Source organism: Hippoglossus stenolepis, chromosome 15, assembly GCF_022539355.2.
Source record: "Hippoglossus stenolepis isolate QCI-W04-F060 chromosome 15, HSTE1.2, whole genome shotgun sequence".
Taxonomy (NCBI): Eukaryota; Metazoa; Chordata; class Actinopteri; order Pleuronectiformes; family Pleuronectidae; genus Hippoglossus; species Hippoglossus stenolepis.
In genome coordinates, this window is record NC_061497.1 from 18,869,828 (window position 1) to 18,884,693 (window position 14,866).

General features: G+C 39.5%; 2 protein-coding genes across 4 annotated transcripts; one reads left to right on the plus strand and one right to left on the minus strand.

The window, feature by feature from the left end:
* Positions 1 to 1,653: 1,653 nt before the first annotated feature.
* Positions 1,654 to 5,740, minus strand: mettl27 (methyltransferase like 27). 2 transcript variants are annotated; one of them, XM_035178815.2, is made up of 6 exons: positions 5,523 to 5,740; positions 4,147 to 4,275; positions 3,741 to 3,869; positions 3,399 to 3,534; positions 2,662 to 2,757; positions 1,654 to 2,573 (listed from the first exon to the last, which is right to left on the minus strand). In XM_035178815.2, the coding sequence occupies exons 2-6, from the start codon at positions 4,267 to 4,269 to the stop codon at positions 2,347 to 2,349; spliced, it is 711 nt and encodes a 236-aa protein (XP_035034706.2). In that variant the 5' UTR covers positions 4,270 to 4,275; positions 5,523 to 5,740; the 3' UTR covers positions 1,654 to 2,346. The 2 variants fall into 2 exon arrangements, with proteins under 2 accessions (XP_035034706.2, XP_047199473.1); XM_047343517.1 differs by lacking the exon at positions 5,523 to 5,740 and adding an exon at positions 4,410 to 4,482.
* nf2b (NF2, moesin-ezrin-radixin like (MERLIN) tumor suppressor b) lies at positions 5,381 to 14,395 on the plus strand. 2 transcript variants are annotated; one of them, XM_035178813.2, is made up of 17 exons: positions 5,381 to 5,511; positions 6,491 to 6,607; positions 7,917 to 8,042; positions 8,547 to 8,669; positions 8,822 to 8,905; positions 9,255 to 9,323; positions 9,429 to 9,511; positions 9,628 to 9,703; positions 9,803 to 9,940; positions 10,317 to 10,391; positions 10,480 to 10,593; positions 10,711 to 10,833; positions 11,036 to 11,253; positions 12,473 to 12,575; positions 12,992 to 13,122; positions 13,214 to 13,382; positions 14,235 to 14,395. In XM_035178813.2, exons 1-17 carry the CDS (start codon positions 5,482 to 5,484, stop codon positions 14,280 to 14,282), a joined length of 1,827 nt encoding a protein of 608 aa, XP_035034704.2. In that variant the 5' UTR covers positions 5,381 to 5,481; the 3' UTR covers positions 14,283 to 14,395. The 2 variants fall into 2 exon arrangements, with proteins under 2 accessions (XP_035034704.2, XP_035034705.2); XM_035178814.2 differs by lacking the exon at positions 5,381 to 5,511 and adding an exon at positions 5,911 to 6,228.
* Positions 14,396 to 14,866: the final 471 nt, after the last annotated feature.

Below are 14,866 nucleotides of genomic sequence, written 5' to 3' on the forward strand. Positions count from 1 at the left end.
AGAAATTAAAAATATAATGACATTGAATAATTATGAGCCATTTCCTCTAAATGGTTTCGTTTAACCTTTTTCAAAACATCAAGAAAAGAAAAAAAACTAAATCTGAGATAAACAATCTTGGGCTAAAGGGGCAGAAGAAAAGAGAAGAGTTCGGTTGTAGGATTAATTAAAACATCTTTAAACCTTATGATTCATATATCTCATAATATCATAACCAACTTTTACAGAATAGAATAGAACGTATTATTCCAAACGCCAAAATAAGAGAATTGGATTTCTATCCCTGGATAAGCAGCGGGGATCTCCATCACAGAATAGGAGGTAAGCCTGGAGCGATAAAGACGTGAAACAAAACAAATCTTATACACTATTTGAAAAGGGCCCTTCCATTCAGCAAAGTTCCCGGACAGCCAAAGTCCAGAGCTGGAAACAGTCCATGGTTGTCTGAGGGAAGTAAAGTTCAACCAAAAACATTTCAAAGACCCATCAAAACTCCTCGATGATGAAAGATCTGGAGAAGTGTCAGGAAGGGAGGTGGAGGAGCCAGAGGGATTTGAGGTGTGAGAAAGAGTGAGAGGCCTGATGGGAATCCACACGAGGTGGAACTATGAGAGCCCGAGGAGACGTCTGTAAAAACTGCTGAAGGTAACACGGAGGACGATCTACCCTGCAGATATAACTGGAGCGTTGCAGCGTCATCTTCAAAGAAAAACCCAAGAACGTTCCCAGGGAAACAGGGCGAAGCAAGTTAGAAGCGTCCAGCTGCTGAATCTGGAGCAGATTCCGACAAAGAGGTAGATTTAACGCATACTTATATACTGTAAATATAGTTTACATATCATGGCTGCATTGGCTGTAATATATATTTTATAGCTTCTGAAGTCTAACTTTGTTCATTCCTCATTTTCATTAACATCTGCGTTTGTTTGTTTGATTGTTAGCAGGATTAAGCAAAAACTAGTCAACCTTGTTCCATGACATTTTGTGGAGAGGTGGGACGCGACCCCATGAAGAAGACATTCAATTTGGTGCAGCTCTGGATCAGGGAACGAAACCAGGAATGTTTTTTATTTAGTTTGAACATTGCCAGATTGGGTGTTTTTCAACACTTCGATTTCTCAGCAAATAATTCATGGATCTTGATGAAAAATCGGACTCTTTTAAGGCATTGATATTAATGAGAGTAATTTGCTGCAGATCCAAAATAAATATCTGAATCTAGTGAATTTAAATGTGTTTTCATAAGGGGACTACCGGGCCTTCTTTGGTGGAGGTATACACTCTATTGAGTCCAATTTTATTTATAAAAAGTTAAGGATGTTTATTTCACCTTTTAGCCTGTTTATGTGCTGCTGCAAATTTACATCGAAATATTTGATCACGTCTTAAAACTATAAAACTGTGAAAATGACAAAAGCGGCTGCCACTGAAAATGCTTTGTCAATGTTAATTTGACAACTTTATAAATGTCGACAGTTTAAAATAGAGTATATAATAATGTATAAATAGCTTTAAATAAAAACAAGAGGGCTATGATTTAAGTGACACTTAACCTTAATCTCTGTGCATGATTCTTATTCACAATCATTCACCAGCCTGTTTGTTTGATTAATGCGCTGCAGATATTAAAACATTAAAGACACAGCGTAGACATAAATTACATTTTCATTTATTACACAAGTCCAAGCAATTGATTTCCATTAGTAAGACTTCTCTGCATATCTACAAACACCAGTTTCACTGCAACAAGCTCATTCAGGTAACATGGATATTGTTAAACATGAAATTGAGACAAATCTACAGGAGGCTTGTTTCTGGTGCAACATACTCGTTCTCTGAGATGTTTGGCTGCACGTTTGATATCTGGCCATTCTCGTTATTATTAAACCGCAGTGTCTACGTGCAAAGAACTATTATGGTAATAAGACAAAGGAGGTAATTTTAAGGCTGGAGTCAGATACTGAGCCTCGGTTTAAGACCTAGTTAATTGAGCTCACTGGTATATTACACATGACGGACAATCTTAATAACGTTTCTGATATACGGAGGTCATTTCTGAATCGCCTTGCTCAGTAAGATTCTGAACCAGGCCAGCTACAAAATCTTTAGTGTCCTGTCGACCTCTCTCATAGAGAGTTTGAGCTGGTGGTGCAGGAATGTGCTACATTATGGGAAATCCGGATGAAAAATATGTTTAAAAGATAATAATCATGAAGTTTCCCATTCTCAGCTTTGGGTCTGAAAAAGAATATTGCAACACTTTTTTTTGGTGAAATTCATTATTTCATTATTGGAATATTGAGTATCTTTTTGAGTAATTTAATTTTGTACTTGGCTGTTAAGAAGTCATGCTTTCTGGGCACTGTGTTTGTGTATTTTCTTATAGAGGTACACAACACCAGATATGTAGCCCTCCTCCTTCTTGGACACAGACCTCTCCCAGTCTTTCAGCTCAGTCACCTCCACACAAATCCACAGGCCCTCTTCTTCCATCTGCTTCAGCTGGCGGTCCAGGGCGCCTTTGTATTCCAGATTGTCAATGTTGCTTCTGGTCGTCATGCAAACGTAGCCCCCTAGTGGATACAGGTGACAGTGTAGCGGTGCTGTTGAAGGATTAAAACTCAACAGGAGATACTGACACAACAAAAACTAAAATCTCACCTGGTTTAGTGGCTTTGCAGAGATCTCTGACCGCAGCCACGGGGACCTGACCAGCACTCAGCGCTCCAACGATCACAACCACATCAAATGAATCCACTGGGCGAGGAGCAGCGAAGCGGAAGAAGAGTTCATTATGAGATAAATATATTTCAAATTTTATGTTACTACTGATAATGCTAAAGACTGCAATTAAATATGGGTTTTTTCCCCCAAAACAACTGAAGTCGATGAGACAGACTCAACAACAAAACAAACAGACTAAACAGAGATTAATATTCATCTGACCTTTGAACTGTTCCAGATTCTCAGCTGAAGACTAAAGGGGACAGAGCTTTTGACATAAGAGCTCCAAGGCTCTGCAGCACCCTGCCCAAGAAACTACGGCAGGCTGGGTCAGGAGCTTCCTTTAAATCAAAGCTTAAATCAGAATTTTATCATACTGCATTTTCCCTATTTTACCTAATTATATTTTTAATTATTGTTTTGGGAGGCCATGCTTAAATTTCTGTCACACATTTAGTGTTAATGTTGGTTTATAACTGAGTTTTTGTTAATTTTCCAGTATTTGTGCTTGCATGTATTTGTCAAGCACTTTGTGACTATCTTTTGAGAAGTGCTATATAAATAAAGATATAATAATAATAACAACACACCACAAATACGGGATGAAACCACCTTTTCCTATACTGAATGACAGTGGTCAACGAACCATGTGGATTAATGCACCATTAAATTACCCCACTGGACAGGCAGTGGCTCCTCGCCCAGCAGTGACTGCTTCACCTCCTGGTACAAACCACTCCCTCTGGCCAACTCCAGCATCGCCTCGCTTCCATCAACACCCACAAATCGTCCAAATCCATGTGTCTTCAACTGTAAGACAGAGACTGCTTGTTATTTGGTCCCACAGGTCAATTGAACATGGAAACTAAAACAAATTACAACAAGAAAGAAAGGGTCTGAAATCAAAGTTTTGATCTGAACAGTTAAAATACACAAAGACAATAATGTCCTTTGTCGAATATCATATCATGTATTTCTGTGTCAATACTAGTTTGTTCTCAGTCTAGTGAGTTTACCTGCTTGGCCACTAGTCCTGTCCCACAGGCCACATCCAACAAGACGGCTTTTTCCCGGTCACCGCTGAAATGCTTGGAGATGCTGTTCGCTGCGAGAGTCGGTGCACGGTATTCAAGAACAGCCACATCCTGTAAAGAAATAAGTTTGAATTAAGAACTGAGGCTTTGAGTGCACAGGAGAAAAGTAAACATTAACAGATATCATTTTCATGAATTGTGTATGGAAATAACTGAGACAGATATACTACACTGTATATGTGCTTTTTTGGCAAAAAAACAACAACAACCTGTTTTTAATTATTTTAAATATACAGATAAAGACCCACACAATGATGTACATGTATATTTTGGACATATTGCCTATATTTTGTGCATATCAAATTGTATGTTTCCTCAGTCATCTCACCTTGTCATAGTTCTCTGCCCAGGAGCTGTAGAAGTCGACCTTCTGTCTGGATGTAGCGCTATCATGAGCGGATAAGACGACTGCTTTCACGTCTTCGAATGTGTTGCTGCCAGCCGACATCATGTAAAACTGTTCAACGAACAAAAGAAAGAGCCATCGGCAAAATAATCAAGTTATATAGCAATATGACAACAGGTATCAGAATCAGATATCACTTATTAAAGAGTGTAAGGTTCTATTGCGAATGAAAAATTACAGCTCACTTTGCTTCATTCGTCTCCTACTAACAAACTGATCCTTTTTTTCAACGACCAGTGATTTGTTTTGTGATGTCATGTGTTGCCAAACAACTACAAAGAGATGCAAAGACATATGAAATGGGTTTGGTACGACACAATCTGAACACAGATAGAAAGAAGGATTAACCATAGACGCAAAGAGACCACAAAGAAACTCAAAACGATCACAAAGAGATGCAGGGAAACAACCACAGAGTCTCGAAAGAAGTAAATATTTTTAAACAAAAGTAGGAAAGTCATTAGTGAAAGGTTTGCACAAATGAAAACAACTAAAATTGATGCAAAACAACCACAAAAAGACATAAAATGAGTACAGACATGAAACAAGTAAAAATACACATCAAAGGAAAAAGAGGAGGAGTAGAAACAACAAAAAGATGCAAAACAAGTTTTAAAGAATTAAGGCACAAACTGCTCCTGTAGAGATAAGGTGAGGTTTGTTTACGTGTTTGTGCCTGATCTCTCATGATGCATCCATGTGCCAAACTAAACTACAACTCTGACCTTCTCCTACTTAGTTCTGGCAAATCAAATGACTTTGTTTGAATTGTTGAATTAACCTTCACATTGATTTAATATCAAAACTATATAAAGTCCTTCAAAGACGATGAGAAGAAATCGGGGGGAAATGGGCAAGTTCAGTTTTCTTTATGTATTGCAACGAAGTTATTAGTAAACAATTACAACTTATTGAAAAACCTCACAACCCTGAACGACTAGTTAATCAGGGTTGTGGGGTTTTATTCACACGTTCATATTTTTCTATATTTCTTATATAATAATGGTATCTATTATTAGCTTACTGGTGCCTAGTTTTAACTCTTGCAGGTTTAATACTGCAAATGTCCCCATTGTGGGACTGCTAAAGGATCCTCTTAACTTATCTTATCTTAAAACAGCATTCAAACACACAATTAACACATTGGTAGATAAACAAGAAGAAGCACGAGTAGCTGAAGACCAGATTCTATCAGAACGTGCACATGCAGTGGGATCTGAGCTGTCACATGGTTTTGAAATCAACAGGCAGCTGCACATGAGGCGACAGGGAAGCCTGGTGCAGGAGGTGAGTGCTACCTTCAGGAGCCGAGCTGCTTCTGTCTTCTGGGGATTTCAACACAAGAGGACCTGGAGTCCAAAATTCTTGCAGACCAGGAAACGTGGATTCAGGCTGTAGCTGTTCCCTCGGTGCAGACTGTCAGGCTGTCTGCTTCGTCTTTCTTTCTTAACAACCTGCGCGCCTGTCGGACATGTTGTTTCCTGCAGCTGCATTCACGGCCATCACACTTTTTATTTATATGTATATATATATACTGTATACATATAAAACTCTTTAAAGAGCAACATTTCCTAAAGTTGTGAACGCAGCGTCCAAAATCCACGCACATGCGCAGTGGCCGCGTCCCAGGCGGCAGTTCCCGTTCCCACCTGTAGGGTCAAAACAAAAAGTCTCCTGGAAAGTCCTGCGGAGCTAGCAGGCTAAATCACTCCGCTGCCGACCACCCTGGGGAAGTTGTCTCCGTCTCTCTGTGTGTGTGTGTCTGTGAGAGGAAAAGGTTTTAACGCACAGAGTCGGTTCGCCGGGCGGGTTCCACCATGGAGAATCCCAAGTTACGCGCTTTCTACAACTTGTTTTGGTGCGTTTTCGTAGCCTAGCCGCGAAGCTAACACCCGTTAGCTTAGCATCGCTCTGTCCCCCCCACCCCCCCACGACAACATAAAAAAGCAGCCCAGCCTCATCTGAGCCTCGTTGGACGGCAGCAGTTTCTCACTTTACTCCCTGGTAATTGGCCTCATGTGCTTTTTTTTTAATTTCAATTAAAATACGCGTTGAGTTGAACAAATAATTAACGCATGTATCTGTATTAATTCGTGTTGCCTGATGGGTCATGTCCACCATCCACTGACATCTCACTGTCAGGACAGATGCTCCCTCCTGGAGTTTGAATCTGTCAACAACATGTGATTTATCCGGAGCCTCCACCTCTGTTGTGGTTCGATGTTGTGTTTTTATTCTGAAAAGCATTGTTGTGATTTCTCCACAGGTTTATTTTGACAGCCAAACCCTCAAAATGTCAATCCTGGGTCTAAAGAAGAAACAGCCCAAGACTTTCAAAGTCAAAGTTATCACCATGGACGCCGAGATGGAGTTCAGCTGTGAGGTGAGGATTTATGATATGAAATGATCACCTGTCTGTGTGTGGAGGAGTGTGGTCGATCATTTCCACGTCCAGATCAATAAATAACCACATATCGTAGGCTTGTATTTGTTTATAAGTGAGTACTTATTATTTAATAGATCACCTTTCACAGAACAGACTCACAAAGTGTTTCACAAAAGAGAACGGGAGCTGTTAAAAATACATATAGAGCCAAAACAAAACTAAATCCCAAGCACCAGACATAACAAGGTGATAAAAAGGCAAGTTTGAATGTCCTGAAATGTCCTACACATTTAATAATATATACACCACTGTGAATGGGTTCTAGGCACTAAGACTAAAGTGAGAGCGCTTTCATAGTTTTTACCTCCGCCAAAGAAGTGTCCACCCGTCTGCTTGTTGGTTTGTTTATAAGCATGTTTACACAAAAACAACAGGGCAGATTAACCACGAAATGTCCAGATCAATGTATAACTATATTATATGCATGCATGTGTAAGATAAACTATTTATTGGTCCACATAAAGTTTGGAATGTCCTGCACATTTAATGATATAAACAGCACAGTGCAAAGGTTTTAGGCATTAAAACTGAAGTGAGGCTTCTTGTGTAGTTTTGATTTATTGTTTGACTCATGATGATGTTGACTTCAGTGCTGTCTGTTCAGGCACCTCGCTGCTGCAGGACTCCATCATCTTCTTGTTGTTGTTGGTGAAGAGTTTCTTGTTTTGTGGTGGTTGTCTTGCTGCAGAATAGGTTTAAGTTAGATCTCCCTGATGGTATTGAGTGTGGAAGCAATTGTGTGGGTGCTTGATTATCCTTAAGTATCTGGTTTTTAACTAAAGTCTGCATATATCTCAACGAGAAGGAGAAAGAGCATGATTCCTCGTAGCATTTAATGCTGCAATCCAATACATATATAGAACGACATTCTACAACTGTCTTGGTAAAGCATTTCCACTAGTAAATTGTTCAGCAGGTGTCATAGGCTTCCCAGATACCGAACAGTTTTGGTTACAGAAGACTTCCTTCACAAAAGCCACAATATGTCATATGCTGTTCAAAACACAGTGTCTCTGCTTCCCCCCTGTATTTACTGTATGATTTTGACTAAGGTGTAATCATTGTTCATGTTGATAGTGAGGACTTCACTCCTCACACCAGCACGCTGCAGGAAAACTCAGTCGTTTGAAGTTGAAGTTGAAAGTGACGTTCTTTTAGTTTGAGTTATTAGTAGAAACAAGTCCACACGTTACCTTTCAGCCTTTCAACTCACTGGTCTCTTAGCTGCTTTCTGTTTTTTTTTCAGGTGAAGTGGAAAGGTAAAGACTTGTTCGACCTGGTGTGTCGCACTGTCGGTTTGAGGGAGACCTGGTTCTTTGGACTCAGATACACAGTGAAGGACACGTACGCCTGGCTGAAACCAGACAAACGGGTGAGTAGATGAGCAAACTCGTGAAGGTCAAACTGTCTAGAAACATTTCGTGACTTGAAAGATATTTCAGACACCAGGTGGTGAAATCATTTAGCAGAATGCAGATTATTTGTATGTTACCCAAAATTTGGGATTCTAGGACTATAACTGATGATTGTTTTTCCTAATCATTTAAACCCATGGATTTATTTCTAATCCAACAATTAATCCTTTAGACTATACAATACCTCTAACATTTTCCCAGATTACAAGACGACATCTTCGAAATGTTTTGTTCAATGCTTGTCAGTTTACAATGTTGAGCAGCCGGAGAGGGCTAATGTTATTTAATTGATTTTTTTAAATTGTGGATCAATTGTCAGTAAATCAAGTAATTGTTCTGCGTGATGCTCATATTTAATTGCAGATACTAATCAGGACATGAAATTCTGGCTTTTGTGAGACTGCAGCCTAATGCACTTTTGATCTACTCTTTCCCCCCATTTTGTTTATTTGTTCATCAAGGTGTTGGACCAGGAGGTTCCCAAGGACTCTCCCATAACATTTAGTTTCCTCGCCAAATTCTTCCCAGAAAAAGTAGAAGAGGAACTGGTCCAAGAAATTACTCAGCACCTCTTCTTCTTACAGGTAATTTAATCATTTAATTTAAATAACCTTTGGTCGTATATGTGCAAACTCTCCTTGAGATGGGGGTAGTATTTGTGCATGTTTTAGAAAATGAAATGAAATCATTTTAATTGGTTCAACATGTTCACACATGGTGTCATGTTCTTTTTTAGGTGAAAAAACAGATACTGGATGAAGAGATATTCTGTTCCCCTGAAGCATCGGTTCTCCTGGCATCATACGCTGTCCAAGCCAAGGTAAGAGATCCGTGCAAGGTTATTGAAAGTTAATGGTCCATTATTGTCATTTGAATTCTGGCTGCATATTAGAGATTCTTGTCCCACTTACATCTCAAAACATTTAGTTAATTGTCGCCAGCTGAAATTCACGCATTTTCACTGATGCAATTCTCATTAAAATGTCTAAAAATGACTAGACCTGTTATCTCTTATGTTGACTTGTGTACTTACATTATCCAAAATGTATCTAACAATGTTAAAAAACAGTGTTGTGCTCAGTTAGAGTTGTATATATTTAAAGTTTTGCAAATGTGCAACATTAACACCCTTATTTCTCTAACTGTCTTCCCCTCGATCTCAATCACAGTACGGCGACTATGACCCAAACTTTCACAAGCCAGGCTTCCTGGCACAAGATGAGCTTCTGCCAAAAAGGGTGAGTTTACATGACTATGTGCACATTTGACTATCCATAAAACATAATGGCTGCTTGTGTATATTATCTAAGGGTTTTTCCTGTGATCCTGTGTGTGTATCTCAGGTTCTGATGCAATATCAAATGACAGCTGACATGTGGGAGGAGAAGATCACAGCTTGGTACGCGGAGCACAGAGGCATCGCCAGGTAGGAAATGACCCAGGAGGCACGTTAACACATTTACGAAAGATGAAGTCAGTGTGTGATGAATGTATTATTGTTTAATGTGTCTTCTCCTGTTTATTTTTACATCATCTGTACAGGGATGAGGCAGAGATGGAATACCTGAAGATCGCTCAGGACCTTGAGATGTATGGTGTCAGCTACTTTGCCATCACTGTGAGTGTGAATCACTGAACCTCGAGGTTCCGTAGGTAAACTAAACATTGTGTTGTGAAAAATAAAATCTTAAAAATGACTTTCATGTTACATTGACAGCAAAATAAAAGGGACACCGACCTGTTACTTGGAGTGGATGCTCAGGGTCTTCACATCTACAGCCCCAACAGCAAACTCAACCCGAACAAGTCCTTTCCCTGGAGCGACATCCGCAACATCTCTTACAGTGAAAAGGAGGTAAATGAAACTCAGACAGACAGTTGACACTATTGCATTTTTTTCTGCCTGTCACTGTGGGAGAAGTAGAAAAATGAGACATCCTGCTGCTGCAACGTTTTTACCAGTTAAAGCTGATGGAAATTTCATTTTAAGGAAATATGTTGCAAAGATAATATTTTTTATGCTAGACTACAAAAAAAATACATAATGGATGCTGCTATTTATTTATTTTTCTTCACTCATCACTATCTTGCAGACAAATATAGATGTTTGTGAAACCTGCGACCTTTCACTCAGCCAGTTAGCTTTACTGTTGTAAAGGCATCAAATCAATGCTACCAAACTGTTCCAGTGAGGCAGAATAACAGAAATGTTTAACTTTCCCATGTTGCAGTTCACAATCAAACCCCTGGACAAGAAGAAAGATGTCTTCAAGTTCTACTCATCTCAACTACGTGTGAACAAGCTGGTTGGTTGACCTGTTTGTTCATGTATAGCAATTATAACAGAGTTATATTAACGTTTTGTAAAGTAACACATTTCTGCTTTGTGTTTAGATCCTACAGCTGTGCATCGGTAACCATGATCTATTCATGAGGAGAAGGAAGGTGGACTCTATTGAAGTGCAGCAGATGAAGGCTCAGGCTAAAGAGGAGAAGGCCCGAAAGAAGGTCAGCGCGCTCTCCACTCCACTGGACTAACAAATGGGATAGGCTGTACACTTTGCATACACAAACTGCAGTTGTAATGATTTGATCATGGTTAATTGTCTTTAATGTGCTTTCTAGATGGAGCGTCAGATCCTGGCACGGGAAAAACAGATGAGGGAGGAAGCAGAACGTGCAAAAGAGGAGATGGAACGAAGACTTTTCCAGCTACAAGACGAGGCGCGACTTTCCAATGAGGCACTGGTGAGAGATTTATCCTGGACATGGAATAATAGTTTCATATTTCAGACTTTTGTAAGAACTTGCCTGGGCAGTAAGAGTTAATTTTCTGTTCTTTATTGTGTGGCAGAAATAGTGAATGAATTTGTTGATAAAATTCCTCCATCATGCTGAGCCCTGATTTCCACCATTAATCCTTTTGAGTGTTACAATTCATTTTCTCCAGCTGCGATCTGAGGAGACCGCGGACCTGCTGGCAGAGAAGGCCCAGATTGCTGAAGAGGAGGCGAAGCTCCTGGCCCACAAGGCTGCAGACGCTGAGCAGGAGAGACAGAGGTTAGAGGTCACCGCCATGAAGACCAAGGAGGAGAAAAGACTGATGGAGCAGAAGATGAGGGAGGCAGAGCAGCTGGCTGTCAAACTGGTGGAGCAGTCCGAGAGGAGGTTTGGAATCAGTTTATCATTACCTCACTTTGCTATGAATACATGAAATGCAGTTGTTTTTAGATAATTACACATAATCAGTAATTACAAAGAAGAAACAAATAAACAAGTGTTTTTGATATTCTATAAAATGTAAAGAGAAGTTTACAATCAACTGCGATAACGTTTTAAATATTTATCTCTTATGTAAATATGAAACCTGGTTTAGTCCTGATTTCTCTAGGAGACTAACCGATAACGAGTAACAGCTTTTTCTAAGCCTGCATGTGAACGACTAAAGATTGCAAATGGGAAAGTTAAAGTGAAGCTGCTTTGTCTTTGTAACGATTCCAAATTTTGACTGAAACTGGAACTTAACACGAAATACCCCCTTGAGGTCTAAATAGGTTGATCTCTGTGATGATAATGTGACCATTTGTTAAATTCCGACACATTCACACCATGAAGAAAAGCTCTGCTCTGTCTTCTTAATGCGTCCGACTGCTCCAGCTCAGACACACACATCATAGAAAGTAAGGATGTCACGACAGAGTCTTTTATCTTTACTACAGTCAGTGGCAGGGGAGGAATCTAATGAGTGACTTGCCGCAAGTACTTGCAGATTTACAACAACGAGGTTACTACAGTGCATGTAAACACATTCCCTGATTAACCAGGTCGGCTTGTTTCTCTGAATATTCTCTGTGTAACCTGGTTACTGAGGTGCATGTGAATGCAATGAGTGAACTCCTCAGAATCAGGTTTTATTCCACATATTTTCGTTACTTTTCCAAACCTGGCGCCGGCATTACCCACAATGCAACTTGACAACTAACAGGCTGGTCAAAAATGTATTTATTCATTTATTTTGTAATTCTAGAAGATATGATGACCAGACTACAGAGGGACACCCCCAAAGATGTCTGATATACATATTGAGTTTTCTATTTTTCTTTCCTTTCTAATTTGAGGCTACAAATTGCATCCAATATAAATACTATCCCATAAACCAATGCTTTATTTCACTTTATTTAAATTTTAAGTATGTGGCATTTTCCTCCTCTGATTGACAGTGCTACAAATACAAGTAGGAAACTGTCTCAGCTCTGTGTCACAGCTTCCTACAGCAGATGTAGTGTAAAATGTTATTCTAGTTGTCCAATAAAAAATATTTACTGTTGCTTAATAAAAGTCTTATTGTGTTTCAGAAGCCTTGAACTAACCAAACCTCTGTTTCCAGGTTGAAGGAGTCCGATCATCTGAAACAGGACCTGACGGAGGCGAAGGACGCTGAGCGGAGAGCCAAGCAGAAGCTGCTGGACATCACCAAAACCACTTACCCTGTACGTGATGGGGGCCACTGTTGGTGGACTCTTTGTCAAGCCTTTGTTATTTTATCTTTATGGATAACACAGCTTGTTTAGACAGTTATCACCATATATGTGTGAAATGCAAGTACAGCTGATTAAAATAGGTTTATTTTATTAATGAAGGCCGCTGTGTCGAAAGGTAATTCATGAGCTCAGATACAGATTGAACTGAACCCAAAGAAACAGCTGTTTTTATGTGTTTTATTTTAGAATGGATTTATTTAGAATAAGAATAAATAAGGGCAGTAAAAAAGTATAATCATCACTTAGACATGCAACTAATTCAGGTAACTTTGTGCCTTTGTGTGTGAACAGTTAGTAATGTGTTAAGTGTCCTTTACCTTCATGACTTTATGCACATGCTAGACACGTGTTTGACTTCTCTCCAGCTCATACCAGCGTACTCTGCTCCACCTGCTCCTCCCGAAGCAACCGACTTCTCCTATGAGTCAGCATCCACACGTCTCGACTTCAAGGACTCTGACATGAAACGTCTGTCCATGGAGATTGAGAGAGAGAGGTGAGCTGGAGTTTAAACCCCCGCAGCAACACTTTGGAAATAGAGTTTTGGCTGCGCCTCCTTATCATTGTAATATCTGCCGTTAATACAGGCTGGAGTATATGGAGAAGAGCAAACACCTGCAGGATCAGCTGAAGGAGCTAAAGACCGAGATCGAGTCGCTGAAGCTGGAGGAGCAGCAGCAGCAGGCCGGACTCTACAGCCTCCAGAGTGAGGCGAGGGGATACGTTCAGGAGCCGGTCTACTTACCTCACAGCAACGTATGTACCATCCCGTCACCACATCCTCTTCTTAGTGCTATTATTACGCACTAATTTAGCTAATGGTCAATAAAAGTACTAATTGTTCTCCTGTCTAGCGTTTCATAATGATGGGTTCACAAGAAGAACACAGTTTATTGTCTGACTGCATTGTAACATTAGACTTCATGTTTGTTGTACCGAAAATATCCCTCTTACTGTATATTAAAATAAGAAAAACTGCCATTTCTATTATTTACACTATCAGTGCATTTGTTTTGACAGAGCTAAGATGTTGAATATCCTGTTGTAATGGTTTTTTTGTAACAATAGGAAAGAATAAAAAGCAGTAAGAAGATTAGACAACGGGTCACTAATATTAAAATAATAATATGACAGATGAAATGAGTAAAATAGAATAAAACATTTAAAAATCTTTACAATAGTCAATAAGATCAGAGCCAGGATTAAACAAATAACTTGGATAGTAAAAGGTTAAAGAGCTTTAACAAGTTGAAGGTGAATTCAGATGTCAAGTTCTGAGACTTATAAAAATGTGTGTGTGTGTCCAGAGAGACTTAAAAGAGGATAAAGAGCTCGTCAGACCGTCTCTCCTCAGGGAGGTTGTTCCAAAGAGGCACCGACAGAAAAGGCTCGATCGATAACATGAATCCTGTAGTGACTGTTCCAAAGGCATCGAAATGATTAAACATGTGAAATGAAAGATATTAATCACATCAGTAGTTATCGGTAACCATCTAACCACATGTATATTTCTTGTCTTTGAGTTTCTCATCGTATCATAAAAGCATATTTCATCACACTGATTTCAGCCTCGTGACTCTTCTCACATTTGTCTTGTTTTTTTTACAGAGAAACTCTGCGTACATGTCTCAGATGGCCTACTTTGAAGAAGTCTGATCCTAATCCTTCACGATGACGAGGGACGTGGACACCAGCTGATGTGATTCGCTATTTTCTTAGGTTATTTTTTTTACCTGGCTGAAACTAACAGACACAAACATACACGCATCTAGACTATGTGTTTTCTGAAAGACTAAATCCTCAACAGCAAAGCGTCTGTCTGCCACGCTCTGTTGCTGCCACCTGATACACTACGGCTCCTTTTAATATTTCTTTCATATGTAAAACACACGACGGCGTGAGCCATGAATCTCACACTGATTCAGTATTTGGTGCTGAAGATGAATTTATGAGTGGGTTTTTATTTGATGATGTTTTTTGTGTGGTTTTAAGGGATACTCCGATATAGATTCACGCCTTAATGACACATTACACAGCGATGCCTTAACAACACGATGGGACAGGGATTCAGTGTATTTCATTTTGTTGTTCTTTTCAGAAACTGGCTTTACATCCTCCATCAGATGTAATTCAGTGAATGATCATTTCATGGTGGAGACAATTTCAAAAAGTTGTTATATGTTATATTTTGGTCATTTTCTTTCATACCAGAAAAGTGTTTCTCAAACATTTCTGATTCT